Here is a 13,676-nt window from a genome sequence, read left to right on the forward strand (position 1 = left end):
CTCTGCTTAGTGTGAAGCCTGGATGCTGTATGCCTGCAGCATGGAAGGCTTAATTATCTGTGCTCTTGCTGTTCTTCCACTAGTAAATGACTGCTGCTTCTTCCTCGGTGCCAGACATGAGATGGGGTTTGGGATTCTCTTGTTCTACCGTCAGTCTCAGACGGGCCTTCACCCAGTATTTAAGAAGTTGAAATTTTCAGTTGTTTTCTTTTTACTTGCTTTAATGGCTGTTACCTCTTCCTCCTGTACTCTGCAAAAGGAGAAATTTGAGGTCCTGTCTCACCGTGGAGGGGCTTACCAAGTCTTTTGGAATTCATTTTACATCTTGGAATCAACTCTTCTGCCTCAGAGTATATGAGAGTATCATTTAGGTTAAAAGAGACTTTCTGAGTATTTTTTGCAGTGTCTACGCCAATTTCTTTAGTAAGCTGAGAAGAAATATTTCATGCCTTGTCTATTTGAATAAATCTAGCTCATTCTTCCTTTTATTAAGGGGATAAGCATGAAACATTATGGTACCTAATTTTATATCTTGGTTGTAATCATGATTTTTATTTTTATTTTTTGAATTGGAGTCTCACTCTTTTGCCCAGGCTGGAGTGCAGTGGCACGCTCACGGCCACCACAGCCTCGACCTGCTGAGCTCAGGTGATTCTTCCACCTCAGCCTTCCAAGTAGCTGGAACTACAAGCACACATCACCATGTCCGGCTAATTTTTTTTTGATTTATTGTAGAGATGAGGTCTCACCAAGTTGCCCAGACTGGTCTCGAACCCATGGGCTCAGGCAGTCATCTCACCTTGGCCTCCCAAAGTGCTGAAATTATAGGCATGAGTCACTGTGCCTTGCCTAATAATGATTTTTGAAAAGTACCTGGCTCTGGTCTGTTTTCATACCAGACAGTTAGTCAGGTTTGAAAAAAATCATGAATAAATCTTTCTTAATGATTTTATGCCTTTGAAATGTACACCTCAACATTAAATAAGTCAACACTTCAGAAAAATTCTTTATTTTGTCTTATTGGCCCAGAATGTTCCATAAAGAGGCTTGCTTTTGGCTGAATGTATACAAGTTGTTTAAAATGTGAAGATAACTACTTTGTTTTTCCTTATGTTGCAGGCATTGGTGGTAATTTGGTAGCCATTCAGGCTAGCAGGATTTCTACCTACCTCCATTTACACAGCATTCCAGGAGAATTGCCCGACGAACCCAAAGGTTGTTACTACCCATTTAGAACTTTTTTTGGTCCAGGTGTGTGCTTGTGAATTTTTGCATATTTTATATCAGGGACTATTGCTTTCTGAGATTATAGACAGGCAATATTTATTGAATATGTACTTTGTGAGTATTGCACCGAACAAAAAGTCATTGTATCAGTTCTGCAGTTGCTGAGGATGGTTGCATAATTTTTCTAATGTATGTCTCCCTCTGGGGTATCTTGTTTATTATCCATGAAAGAGAAACTTTATGCATATACCAAAAAGCATTGATAGTGACTTAGAGAAACAGATATACTATCTTCCTATATTAATTTCTTTGGCCTTTTTTTCTTTTTTTGGTTTTAAAATGTCTCCAAATTCTTTCACTTTCTTCCCTTTATTTTTTTTTAAGGATGTGGGGTACAATTCAGGATTAGATATACAAATGGTCACTGTACAGGTGAAGTTTGGGTCTCACTTTGGTCCCCACTTCACCTGATTTGAGATCTGGTACCCTTATTGATGAAGTGAGCCCCTCCCCTCCCTCCACTGGCAGTTTCCCACTACTGCCAATCCCCCTTTTTTTTTTTAATTTTAATTTTTTATTTTAAAGATGTGGGGTACAATTCAGTGTTAGGCATACAAATGTTCATTATGCAGGTACCCTTGTTGATGTGTGCCCCCCTACTGGCAGTTTCCCACTACCACCAATGCCCCCTCACCCCCCTCTCTCCCCAGCAGTTTCTCACTACCTCCAATCCCTTTCTTATAGTATTATGATAATTGTTCAAGGTCCACTTATGAGTGAGAACATGTGGCACTCAGTTCTTTGTTTCTGTGATAGATCACTGAGTATTATAGACTCTAAATCCATCCAAGTTGCTGTGAAGTTCATAATTTTTTCCTTCTTTATGGCTGTATAATATTCCATTGTGTATATGTACCACATTTTTTTTTCAATCCAGCCTGGTTTTGATGGGCAGCATAGTTGGTTCTATGTTTTTGCTATTGTGAATAATGCTGCAGTAAATTTGAGTTCTTCTGGGTATATTCCCAGAAGTGGAATTGCTCTATGTCATATGGAAGGTCAATTTTTAGATCTTTCCAGGATTGCCATAGTGTTTTCCACAGTTTGTACTAGTTTACACTCCCACCAACAGTGTAGAAGTGTTCCCCTTTCCCCACATCCTCTCCAGCATCTGTTGTTTTTTGAGTTATTGATGATGGCCATCCTGACTGGAGTCAGGTGGTATCTCAGTGTGGTTTTAATTTGCATTTCTTTGATAATAAGTGAGACTAAGCATTTTCTCCTGTATCTTTTGGCTGCTTGTACATCTTCTTTTGAGAAGTGTCTATTCATATCTTTTGCCCACTTTTGGGGGGTTTTTTTTTGTTTGTTTGATTGGTTTTTTTTAGTTGGAGTCTCACTCTGTCGCCCAGACTGGAGTGCAGTGGCCGGTTCTGGCCACCGCAGCCTCGACCTGCTGGGCTCTGGCGATCCTTCCACCTCAGCCTTCCAAGTAGCCGGAATTACAGGCCTGTGCTACCATGCCCGGCTGATTTTTTGATTTATTGTAGAGATGAGGTCTCGCCAAGTTGCCCAGGTGGATCTCGAGCTCACGGGCTCAGGCAATCCACTCACCTCAGCCTCCCAAAGGCACGGGATTACAGGCTGAGTCACCAAGCCCGGCTTTGCCCACTTTTTAATAGGGCTTTTTTTTTTTTCTTTTTTGGCACATTTTGAGTTCCTTGTAGATCCTAGATGTCAAGCCTTGGTCAAATATATAGTTGGCAAATATTTTTCCCCATTCTGTGGGCTGTAATGTAGGCATTTAATGCCAAACAAGGTGAGAAGAGAGAACCTTGCTTACAAGGAACCATGCCTTATTTATGTGATTACAAAAAAAACTAAGGCATGTGGTAACCAAAAACCTGAGTTCAATTTTAAACTTTATAATTCTTGTCACTTTTCTTTTCTGACGAAAGTAAATGTGATTATTGACTTTTGAACAAAGATCAAAAACGCCTAACTTTGTAATACCAATGATGGAACTCTAAAGGAATCAAAATTAAAATATGCTAGTACTTTAAGAACTTTATATCTTCTCTTTGTCTTCTTTCTGTTTTTTATGATAGTCAAATCTGACCAGTGTTTCCTAGCAAGTTTTTATCAACCATCCTTCATTTGATTAACATATAATATAAAGTAGAAATGTCAGAGAATTAAATGAATTGTAACTAGTTGAAATTTATGTTTGGCAATTGAATTTTATGTGATAATATGAAGTATGATAACTAGAAAGTAATCCTCAAATTTTAATCACTATGATCTATTATTAACCAAAATACGATTTTGTTTTAATGACTTTTACGTTTTATATTACAGGAGTAAATAATAAATCTGCCCAAGTTCTACTGCTTTTAGTGATTCCTGGACATTTAATTTTCCTCTACACTATTCATTTGATGAAAAGTGGTCATACTTCTTTAACTATAATCTTCGTAGTGGTATACTTATTTGCTGCTGTGTTACAGGTAAGAGCTAAAACCTCTTGAAGTTTCTTTTGTGCTTAGACTGCTATAAAAGCTATTTAAATCTAAAAACGAATGACATGTTTTATCATTTCAAAAATCAACTGAATGCCTTCATGTTGATTTGATCTTAAACTCAGTAAGCTCAGGACTACTTTTAATATTATCTGGTATAGAGAACCTTTGGGTTTCCTGTTTCCCAGATTTCTTGTCTTCCTTTTTCGGTTCTCTTGTTTTGTATGAACACATTTTTCAGTAGATTCCTGAGAAAGAGGCATTGGTAGTATATTTTTGAGCCTTTGTGTGTTATAAAATAATTTATTCCACTCTCTTGATAGGTTGATTAGATATAGAATTCTTTTTCTTTTAGAAATTTTGAAAGTATTATATTACTATAGAGAATAGTCAGGCAAATTCTCACTCCTGATCCCATTAGACCTAACATTTTTTTCTCTCTCTAGAGGCTTTTAAAACCTTCTCTTTTTATTTATTGCTCTTCAATTTCATGTTGATATCACCCATTATGGGTATATTTTGTCCGTTTGAACTTTTCAATCCAAAGTTCATATTCTTCTGTTGCAGGGAAATTTTTTTTTTTTTTTTGAGTTGGAGTCTCACTCTGTCACCCAGACTGGAGTGCAGTGGCTGCTCCCGGCCACCACAGCCTCGACCTGCTGGGCTCCGGCGATCCTTCCGCCTCAGCCTTCCGAGTAGCTGGAACTACAGGCACGCACTACCATGCGTGGCTACCATGCCCAGCTAATTTTTTTATTTATTGTGGAGATGAGGTCTTACCAAGTTGCCCAGGCGGGTCTCGAACCCGCGGGCTCAGGCAATCCACTCACCTCAGCCTCCCAAAGGCACGGGATTACAGACTGAGCCACCAAGCCCAGCTATTTTTTTTTTATTTTTTTTACGACTTTCTCTCCATCCATTTTCCTTCTTTCTGGAATCTGGTTTCTGGAATTCTTGCATTAAATTTCTTATCTTTTCTTTATCTTTTTTTCTCACCAGGACATTTACATGCATTTCTAAATATTTTTTTTGTTGTGTTACTGTGGTTTTGAGAGAGAATAGAGTTGAATGCATATCTTCAACTTGCCATCTTTATGTAGAATTTTAATTTTTAAAATTTAAGAAAATTGCTTTTACTTTCAAAATGTGTGGTGTGATCAATATACTATGTATAATATAATAATATCAATGCAATATGTATATAACATATATAATGTGCAAAATGTTTAAAAGTAAATAGTACTAAAGGATTCTACCTCTCCAGTCGCACTTCTCAGAGACAATAATCACTTTGAAATATTTTAACTGTTTCTTCTGGTATATATTTATATGTTTTAAAGTAACATATCTAAACTTCTAGTTTATGATTAATCTTCTTTAGAATTTTGCTAATAAAATTGAGAATTTGTGGGATGCTATAATGCCCAGCTTTCCCATATAATTATATCACAATTTTAAAAATTAGTGATCAGTATTTATATTATTAGGCCTATGTAAACATTGTTTTTTATAGTCAGATAACTCACTATGGCTTTATTTGCTTTTTTGTATTTTATTTTTCTTGTGGTTAATAATCACATATTTTTACATTTGCATTATTTTCCATAAGCCCATCCTTAATTTTTCCCAACTGTTCCAGCTTATTTTTGGCTTCTTAGGCATGGCTTCTTGCTAAACTCTGTAGATTTGATACTTTCTACGGTGAGAAATCCTAATCCTGTAAAAGATTGACGCAAATAATGTCTTGAAGAGATGGCATTTGAATTTGGCTTTTAAGGAGTTTGGCATATAGGGATGAGCCTGGAGGGTGGGTATAGGGACATTATTTCATTCAGAAGGGTCTGTACTGATGAGAATGATGGTAGTAAAATTAGATGGCGTTTATAGTGTTTCCTCTGTGCCCAGCCTTGCTCCAAGTACTTTACATAGATTGGTTTGCTTAAACCTCACAAAACCGTTTGAGTTTTGTTCTTTTGATGTAAATCAGTGATTTTTAGAGTGGAGTACACACAGAGCAATGCATTGTGGATGGGAAGAAAGGTTAAAACTACATTCGTTTAAAATGTCTGTTTTCTTCTATGTTTATGTTTGCTTAGGTCAGTACATTAGCATAATGTTAAATGAGTATACTCAAATATTTTATACTGAGTAAACCTTAAAAAGCATAATCCAAAACTTTTAAAGATTACCAAGTTAAAACTCAGAGGAGAGCCAGGCTCAGTGGCTCAGCCTGTAATCCCGCACCTTTGGGAGGCTGAGGTGAGTGGATTGCCTGAGCCCGCGGGTTCGAGACCCGCCTGGGCAGCGAGACCTCATCTCTACAATAAATCAAAAATCAGCTGGGCGTGGTAGCGCATGCCTGTAATTCTGGCTACTCGGAAGGCTGAGGTGGAAGGATCGCCGGAGCCCAGCAGGTCGAGGCTGCGGTGGCCGGGAGCGGCCACTGCACTCCAGTCTGGGCGACAGAGTGAGACTCCAACTCAAAAAAACAAAACAAAACAAAACAAAAAAACCCAGAGGAGAAAGCACATAGCTTGTGCCAGAGAAAATAATTCATAAACAGTATCTAACTAAAAGAAGAGAGTAAATAAGTTTAAGAAGGCTAATTAGGACTGGTGTGGAAAAGGCCTTAAATGGCAGGTGAAGAAAATTATTAATAGAATCTAGCCTGAAAATAGCAAAAACCTTTACAAGTTGGTTGAGATTTTTAACTTTCCTAGAATGCTTTTTGGTGTCTTAGATTTTATTAAAAGTCATCTATCAAATCATGTATTCATTCAATAAACCTTCATTCTACTAGATGTAGGAATGACTTTTAATTCCCAAGAGGAATAAGTTCAGACCTGTACTCAAGGACTCATAGTCTGGAGAAAAGACTACTACAGGAACAAATGATTATAAAAAATACAAATGCTAGGTATAGTTCTGTTTGGGAGCTTTTGTAGTTTAAACGAAAAAGCAACTATACCTGGGGAATAATATTTTTCTACTGTTCGGCAGGGGCAAAAGTTATGACAAATACTTTTTTACTACTAGCTATTTCATTGCTGTACATAATGTGGTCATTTGTTATGATTTATGCTGTTCTGTGCGTAAGTATTATGAAAAAGGTGGATTCTTCAATCCCATGAGGAATATTCAGAGACTAACGTTTCATCTGCTGATAAACATGCTATTTCTTGCTCATGCTCCTATTTGCGTCTCTACCTCTTAACCTCATGGATTATTTGACATTTATGTTTATGATTCTGTGCCGACATAGTATCATGCATTATTTCACTTAAGATTTCAATCTGTGGTCGCAGTGTACCCACAAGCCTTTTTAAAGCCTCTGGTCCAAGTTCCTCCTCCTTTCCTTTTCTTTTTAAAGAACACGAGGCACAGTCTGCTTTCACCTGGCAGGGGTGGAGGCACACCTTCGCTGACTGCAGCGCCTGACAGCAGCTTGAGCCCTCCAAGGCAGTGCTGCAGTGCAGGCCCTAGAACATCTTGGTTGTTTATAAACTGCTGACCTTATGCGAATACAGCCTGTGCACAGGAAGCATCTATACCCTAGATGCTTTCCAACACACACACAGTGTACATGACAAAGCATAGAAGACAGGAAAAATACAGAGATCTGTCACATCAGTGAAATTTCTGGAAGACTGGGGGTCACAGTCTTTTCCAGATGTCTCTTCCAATACTGTTAGGTTAAAATATATCCCAGTGGGGCCTCCAAACGTTAGGTCGGGCCCACTGGGAGTATGTGAAAGGACCACGTGAAAGATGCGAAGAATTACACAGACGTTGGAGTGGAAAATATAGTGTATTTAGGAAGTAAATTAGAAAGAAAGAGGGAGAGAGGAGATTCACCTCCCCAAGGTAGGGGAGGGGGCCAAGGCTAGGAAACATGGTGACTGTGGCTCAAGGAGCCATGGGTCAGACCGTGGCAATGGCACTGACCTAAATTCTTCTAGTGAAAGTCGAAAAACTGGTGTTGAGGAAAGAGTGTATTAGTCTCTCTGTGTCTCAGTTACCCCCTCTGTAAAATGGGAGGAATAGTAGCTCTACTATATTGGTTGTTTTGAGGATTAAATAACTTATTTATATAACATTTGCTACATAGTAGATGCTATGTAAGTATTATCTGTTGCTAAACATAGAATTATAAATGGTACACCATTAGCCTCTGAGTGACAACTGAAAAAGATTTTTCTTTGTCTTATGGTGTTGACTGAATTTTCTTATAACTTTTAGTTTTATGGGTTTTATTTACTGTTTTAATGTTTTTCCCCAAGAATCAGATATCTGCCAGAGTAGATCTTTGCATCTGCAGCCTGACTTTGTGCATTATTCCAATGGAGTAGCCTAGGATCAAGTTGCACATTCTTTGATAAAATCTTCTTTCACTGTCGCAAAATACACAGACATACACATAAGCACATGCATTGAAATTTAGATAAAAGATGTGACTTTTCCTAGCCTGCTTTAATAAATCCAAAGATGAATAGAATAAAGAAATTTGAAAGATAAACAATTCTTGACCCCTTAAGGCTCACCTTTTTAATGTTGTTTCCTTGATTGGCTTCCTTTTTTGATCTGGGTTAAATTTCTGTTCAAAACCTTGGTCCCAGCTCTTACTCAAATATTATAGTCCACACCACTCTTCTCATCCATAAACTCTATATTTTGATATAAATATTATACAGTAAGGTTTTCTAGTGTATGCTTAATTTCTGCTCATTTGATTCCCACCTCCTGAGAGTTGAGACCATGCCCTTTTCTCTTTGGTTTCTCCCACAGGACATGATATTATAGTTGTTTTTTGAGTTCTTGGTGTTTTACTCTCTTCCCAGACTAATATTCATTGACGAGCCTCCCAGCGAATTCCCCAACCAACTAAATGAAGGAAATCTGAAGGAAACTTGATATTGCACTTATTATAATAACATAATAACAATCATTTTCAGATATGATCTCTTCCTGGAAGCCTTTCTTGAATATTTAATTTGATTCTGAGTAGCCTTATTATGTATTTCCTAAAGTACCCTGTGAATACCATTATCCTAGCATTTTCCATATTATATCGACATAACCTGCTTGTGTGTTTCTCTCACCCATAGAGAAAGAGTCTTTGTTTTACTCATTTTTTTTTAATCCTCAGCTCCCTGCCTTGTCCTAGTGCTCAATCAATGCTTGTTTAACTGAATAACTATATCTTGCCAGCTCCATCTCTTCAGTGGAATGAGGAGAAAATATTATAGCTGTATTTACATACCAGAAATCACAGAATTAAAAAACAAAACAAAAAAAACTCTACATTTTCTTCTCCTTACTTTCAATAAACACCAATTTTCTCTCTTTTCACTGACACAGTTATTCAAAATAAAAGACAATGAAAAACAGAATACAAAACCCACAAATTCAAAAAAGAACCACTTAAAATGATAAAATTTTACTGAAATGTTTAGAGTTGAGATGACTTGAAATCTAGGGAAATGGAAAGGTAGGGCAAAATTGGTCATGAGTTGTTGATAGATGAAGTTGATTGATGGTACATGAGAATAGGTGGGGTTAATTTATACTATTGTGTCTACTTTTATATATGTTTGAATTTTTCCTTAATAAGGAGTTTTTAAAGTTAAGGTTTTAAATTTTAAGTGTGCCAAGTGTGCTCCTGTGTTAGCACAGGAGTTTTTTCAGAGTATATCAGCTGTTTAATTTTGATCTTGTATCTGATTAGGTGTTTGCAACTTTAAGTGAAAAGTAAGTCAGCCGAATTTGAAATTGTTTGGGATTTGGAATGGTTGAGTTAGTTTCTTACTTTGCCCTTGGCCTATGCTAACTTCATTGTTTGAAACTATTTTTTAATTTAAAAATCTTTCTATATGTCACAAATGACATTGTTTGGGGGTACTTATTATGTGTCTTGCACCTGGAAGTCACCTATCAACTATGGTTTTGTCATGTGACATTAAGGCCACCAAACCACAGTCGGAAGATGTGATGAATTACACTCTGTTACATCAAGAAGATGCTCTTGCCCAATCCTCAAGAGCAATCAGAGTAGCTAGAACACATCAAGGCCAGAGTAACATGCTGAAAGACATTCATATGGATACACCACAAGGCACACTGCATTTTGAACTTTTCTTCGACTGTAAGGATGGGTTGGTATCGAGCTAACCACCTGTTTTACCCATTATACAATTTATACCGTAAGTCAACATTTATGAGACTAGTAGCTGTGGTGAACACGGGCACAGTTTTTGTTTTTAGAACATCATTTTTCATCTATGTCAAACTAACTCATTGAACCCACAATTTTTATTTCATAGAACCAGAGTGTACTTTCTTCTACAAACTTTCTTAGGTTGTTTCTTGAGTTCTTTCTCTCTAAGCAGTGAGTCCTCTAGCCTGTCACATCTTTACCTTTTCAGATGCTATATTGACTGCTCAAAGCCTGCTGATTTATGAAATCAGAAGTATAAGATGGAATTCCGAGTTGTGACAGACATTGCTGGCCTTTCTTTTAAGCTGTAAAGAGGAGAATCTTACTATTGTCTTCAGGGTTTTCTGTCTCTTTGTTTACCTTACTTCTTAGAGTCTTCTTTAAAGACTAGTACTGTATACTGCCAGGGGAGGCAGGGGGCACACTTCATCAATAAGGGTACCTGATCTCAAACCAGGTGAAGTGGGGACCAAAGCGAGGCCCAAATTTTACCTGTACAATGACCATTTGTATACCTAACCCTGAATCGTACCCACATCTTTAAAATAAATTTTTTTAAGAAATAATAAATAAAATATCACTTTTTAAAAAAGACTAGTACTGTGACAGCATAATAAACCTGAGAAGGTGCAATGAAAACTATTAGTCAGGTAAGCATGCTGACAATCTCTTGAGGGAAGAAGGGACAGCAGTACATCTTGGTTCATTTCCCTATTTAATTTAAGGATTCTGTTAGTTCCCCTTTGTGTTAGAAAACCTAAAAATGCATCCTCTGTCTTTGAAAAAACATAAACATCATTTTGTTAGATGATATATCTTACAAGAAGCAAAAAGATTGCCCCTAGATAAACTGAAAGAGAAGGCAGGAAAAGACTATAATTATTAGATGAGGATCTCAAATGTGAATAAGTCCGTTTCCATTCAAGTCTCATTATTTTGTAATCCACTACTGTATTATTTCACTCATTTGGTTAAAAACAAAAATCTATTTTGTTTTACTATTATAACTTTTTAATATGATTATAGGTACAAACGGAGTATATTAATAATTTTTCTGCTATAAAAATACCTCAGTGAGAGAAGAAAAATGAGACTTTTGTAGCCTTTGAATTCAATAGTCCTAGCCTATTGGATTCCATTTGTAATATAATTAGCAAACAATGAATTAAAACCATTTCTAAATGGAATTTTTAATTCCCTATTTTAGGCACTGATTGTTTCCTACAGAAAATTGGGTTATTAAGAACTCTACTAAAATTCTAGCAGTACCAAATTCCATGAGAAATTCCCCGTGAAAGTTTGGTTATAGAAAACCTTTGCCCCTGGCTGTATGTGTGTTTTCTCACGGGAGAGACAAAATGTTTCCTTTCGAGGATAGAACAATAACAAACTCTCAATACCAAAGTTGAGCATTTCAAATATCAGGTCTTTATCAATGAAGTACACAGTACATATAGTGTGCCAAGTGCTTTGCTGATCATTGTGAAAAAGAAATAGAAGACTTCTCCGTGCCTTAAGGATCTCTTAGTTGTAGGAGATTAGACTTAAATGCATGAAACAGCTGGAGAAGAGCCTAAGATTTAATTTCTTTTAACAATAGCATCTTCTTCCTCTGTAACTTTAGAGTCACTTAAACTTTATGCCTGTACCCGACTTTCATTCTTTGAAAATGCTTTGTTTTTTGTTTTGTTTTGTTTGAGTCAGAGTCTCACTCTGTCGCCCAGGCTAGAGTCCAGTGGCTGGCACACTCACGGCTACTGCAACCACGACCTGCTGGTCTCAGACTATCCTTCACCTTAGCCTTCTAAGTAGCTAGAACTAAAAGCATACACCACCACGCCTGGCTAATTTAATTGTAGAGATGTGATCTTACCAATTTTCCCAGGCTGGTCTTGAACCCCTGGGCTCAGGCAATCCTCTTACCTCTGCCTCCCAAAATGCTGGGACTACAGGCATGAGCCACCATATCTGGCTGAAAGTTTTTTTTGTTTGTTTGGGTTTTTCTGAGTTGGAGTCTCACTCTGTCGCCCAGGCTGAAGAGCAGTTGCACGCACACTCATGGCCACCCCATCGTTGACCTGCTGGGCTCAGGCAATCCTTCAGCCTCAGCCTTCCGAGAAGCCGGAACTACAGGTACGCTCTACCATGCCCCACTCATTTTTTATTAGTAGAGATGAGATCCCGCCAAGTTGCCCAGGCTGGTCTCAAACCCACAGGCTCAGGCAATCCACTCGCCTCGGCTTCCCAAAGTGCTGGGATTACACTGAGCCTGGCCTTGAAAGTTTTTTAATAGATTATTTTTTGGAGGAGGAATTATGATATATGTTTTAGCTATTGAGAAACTCAATTTAATATAAACAAATGTAAAACTCCCCTTAGCAAAACAGTAATACTTATTAATATAATTTTAAAAACAGAGGTTTCCCTAGTTTTTGTTATTACTACTTCTGACTAAGTAATATTTGTTTTTGCATTTTATACTTGCATGCAAATTGCATCATCTTATATTTCCCAACAGAATCATATACTCTCCAAGAAAAAAATGTTCTCAGCAAAGCCCAATTTAAACAAGCAAATGTATACCCGTCATAATACAATTATAGTCAGGATATTAACTAATGAATGTCCTAATAATTGTTTCTGTTTGTTTATTTGTTTTTGAGACATGGTCTCACTCTGTCACTTGGGCTGGAGTGCAGTGGCACAGCCTCAAACTCCTAAGCTCAGGCTATCCTTATGCCTCAGCATCCTTAAGCAGCTGAGATTACAGGCATGTGTCACCACGCCTGACTAGTTTTTTTTTATTTTTTGTAGAGACAGGGTCTTGCTATATTGCCCAGGCTTGTCTCCAACACTTGGGCTCAAGCAGTTCTTCTGCCTTGGCCTCCCAAAGTGCTGGGATTATAGATGTGAACTACCACGCCTGGTCCAAGTGTTTCTTTCTCTTTTTTTCTTTTTTGTTTTTGAGTTGGAGTCTCACTCTGTTGCCCAGGCTTGAGTGCAGTGGCACATTCATGGCCACCCCAGCATCAACCTGCTGGGTTCCAGCGATCCTTCCGCCTCAGCCTTCCAAGTAGCCGGAACTACAGGTGCATACTACCACACCTGGCTAATTTTTTATTTATTGTAGAGACGAGGTCTCACCAAGTTGCCCGTGCTGGTCTTGAACCCACGGGCTCAGGCAGTCCACTCGCCTCAGCCTCCCAAAGTGCTGAGATTACAGGCTGAGCCACCAAGCCCAGCCTGTTTCATAAGTAATAAAAGTTTGTGGTTGTTGAAATACACATTTGTAATATGAACATGCCTCCAATACCAATAGTGCAAATTAAGAGCAAACATCTTCCATTTCTCATCTAGTCAGTAGAGTGCTTGGGCAGAAATACAGTCTGTGTGCTCTACATACTCTCAGTATTGTAGTCCTGAAGTCGCAGTTACATGACTTAATGTCATTATTTTAACCATGAAGATATAAAAATAAATCTATTCTACAAAAGAACAATATAAACCAGACTGTATCCCTCACATCACATACAAAGGACAAAGGAAAGAAGAGGTGAGATAAGCCCCCGTAAGCAGAACACTGTAGAAAGATCCCAGAGCTCTTCAGAGTCATGCTTGTATTGGAATTTCTGCTCTGCTACTTACCTTGTGAACGTAGTCAAATTTCCTAACTTCTGAGCTGTACTTCCCCCCCCCCCACATCAGAGTATAGTAAT

The 13,676-nt window shown here is 37.8% G+C and overlaps 1 protein-coding gene across 1 annotated transcript in view; it reads left to right on the forward strand.

Annotated features, from left to right (window-relative positions):
- SLC41A2 (solute carrier family 41 member 2) overlaps window positions 1–13,676 on the forward strand; it is a 148,987-nt gene that overhangs the window by 105,373 nt on the left and 29,938 nt on the right. The window contains exons 8-9 of the mRNA XM_008063330.2: window positions 1,120–1,251; window positions 3,586–3,734. Of these exons, the coding sequence (XP_008061521.1) occupies window positions 1,120–1,251; window positions 3,586–3,734 (281 nt within the window). The remainder of the gene's footprint in view (window positions 1–1,119; window positions 1,252–3,585; window positions 3,735–13,676) is intronic.

The sequence above is a fragment of the Carlito syrichta genome, unplaced genomic scaffold, assembly GCF_000164805.1.
Source record: "Carlito syrichta isolate Samal-C Ts95f unplaced genomic scaffold, Tarsius_syrichta-2.0.1 Scaffold306749, whole genome shotgun sequence".
Taxonomy (NCBI): domain Eukaryota; kingdom Metazoa; phylum Chordata; class Mammalia; order Primates; family Tarsiidae; genus Carlito; species Carlito syrichta.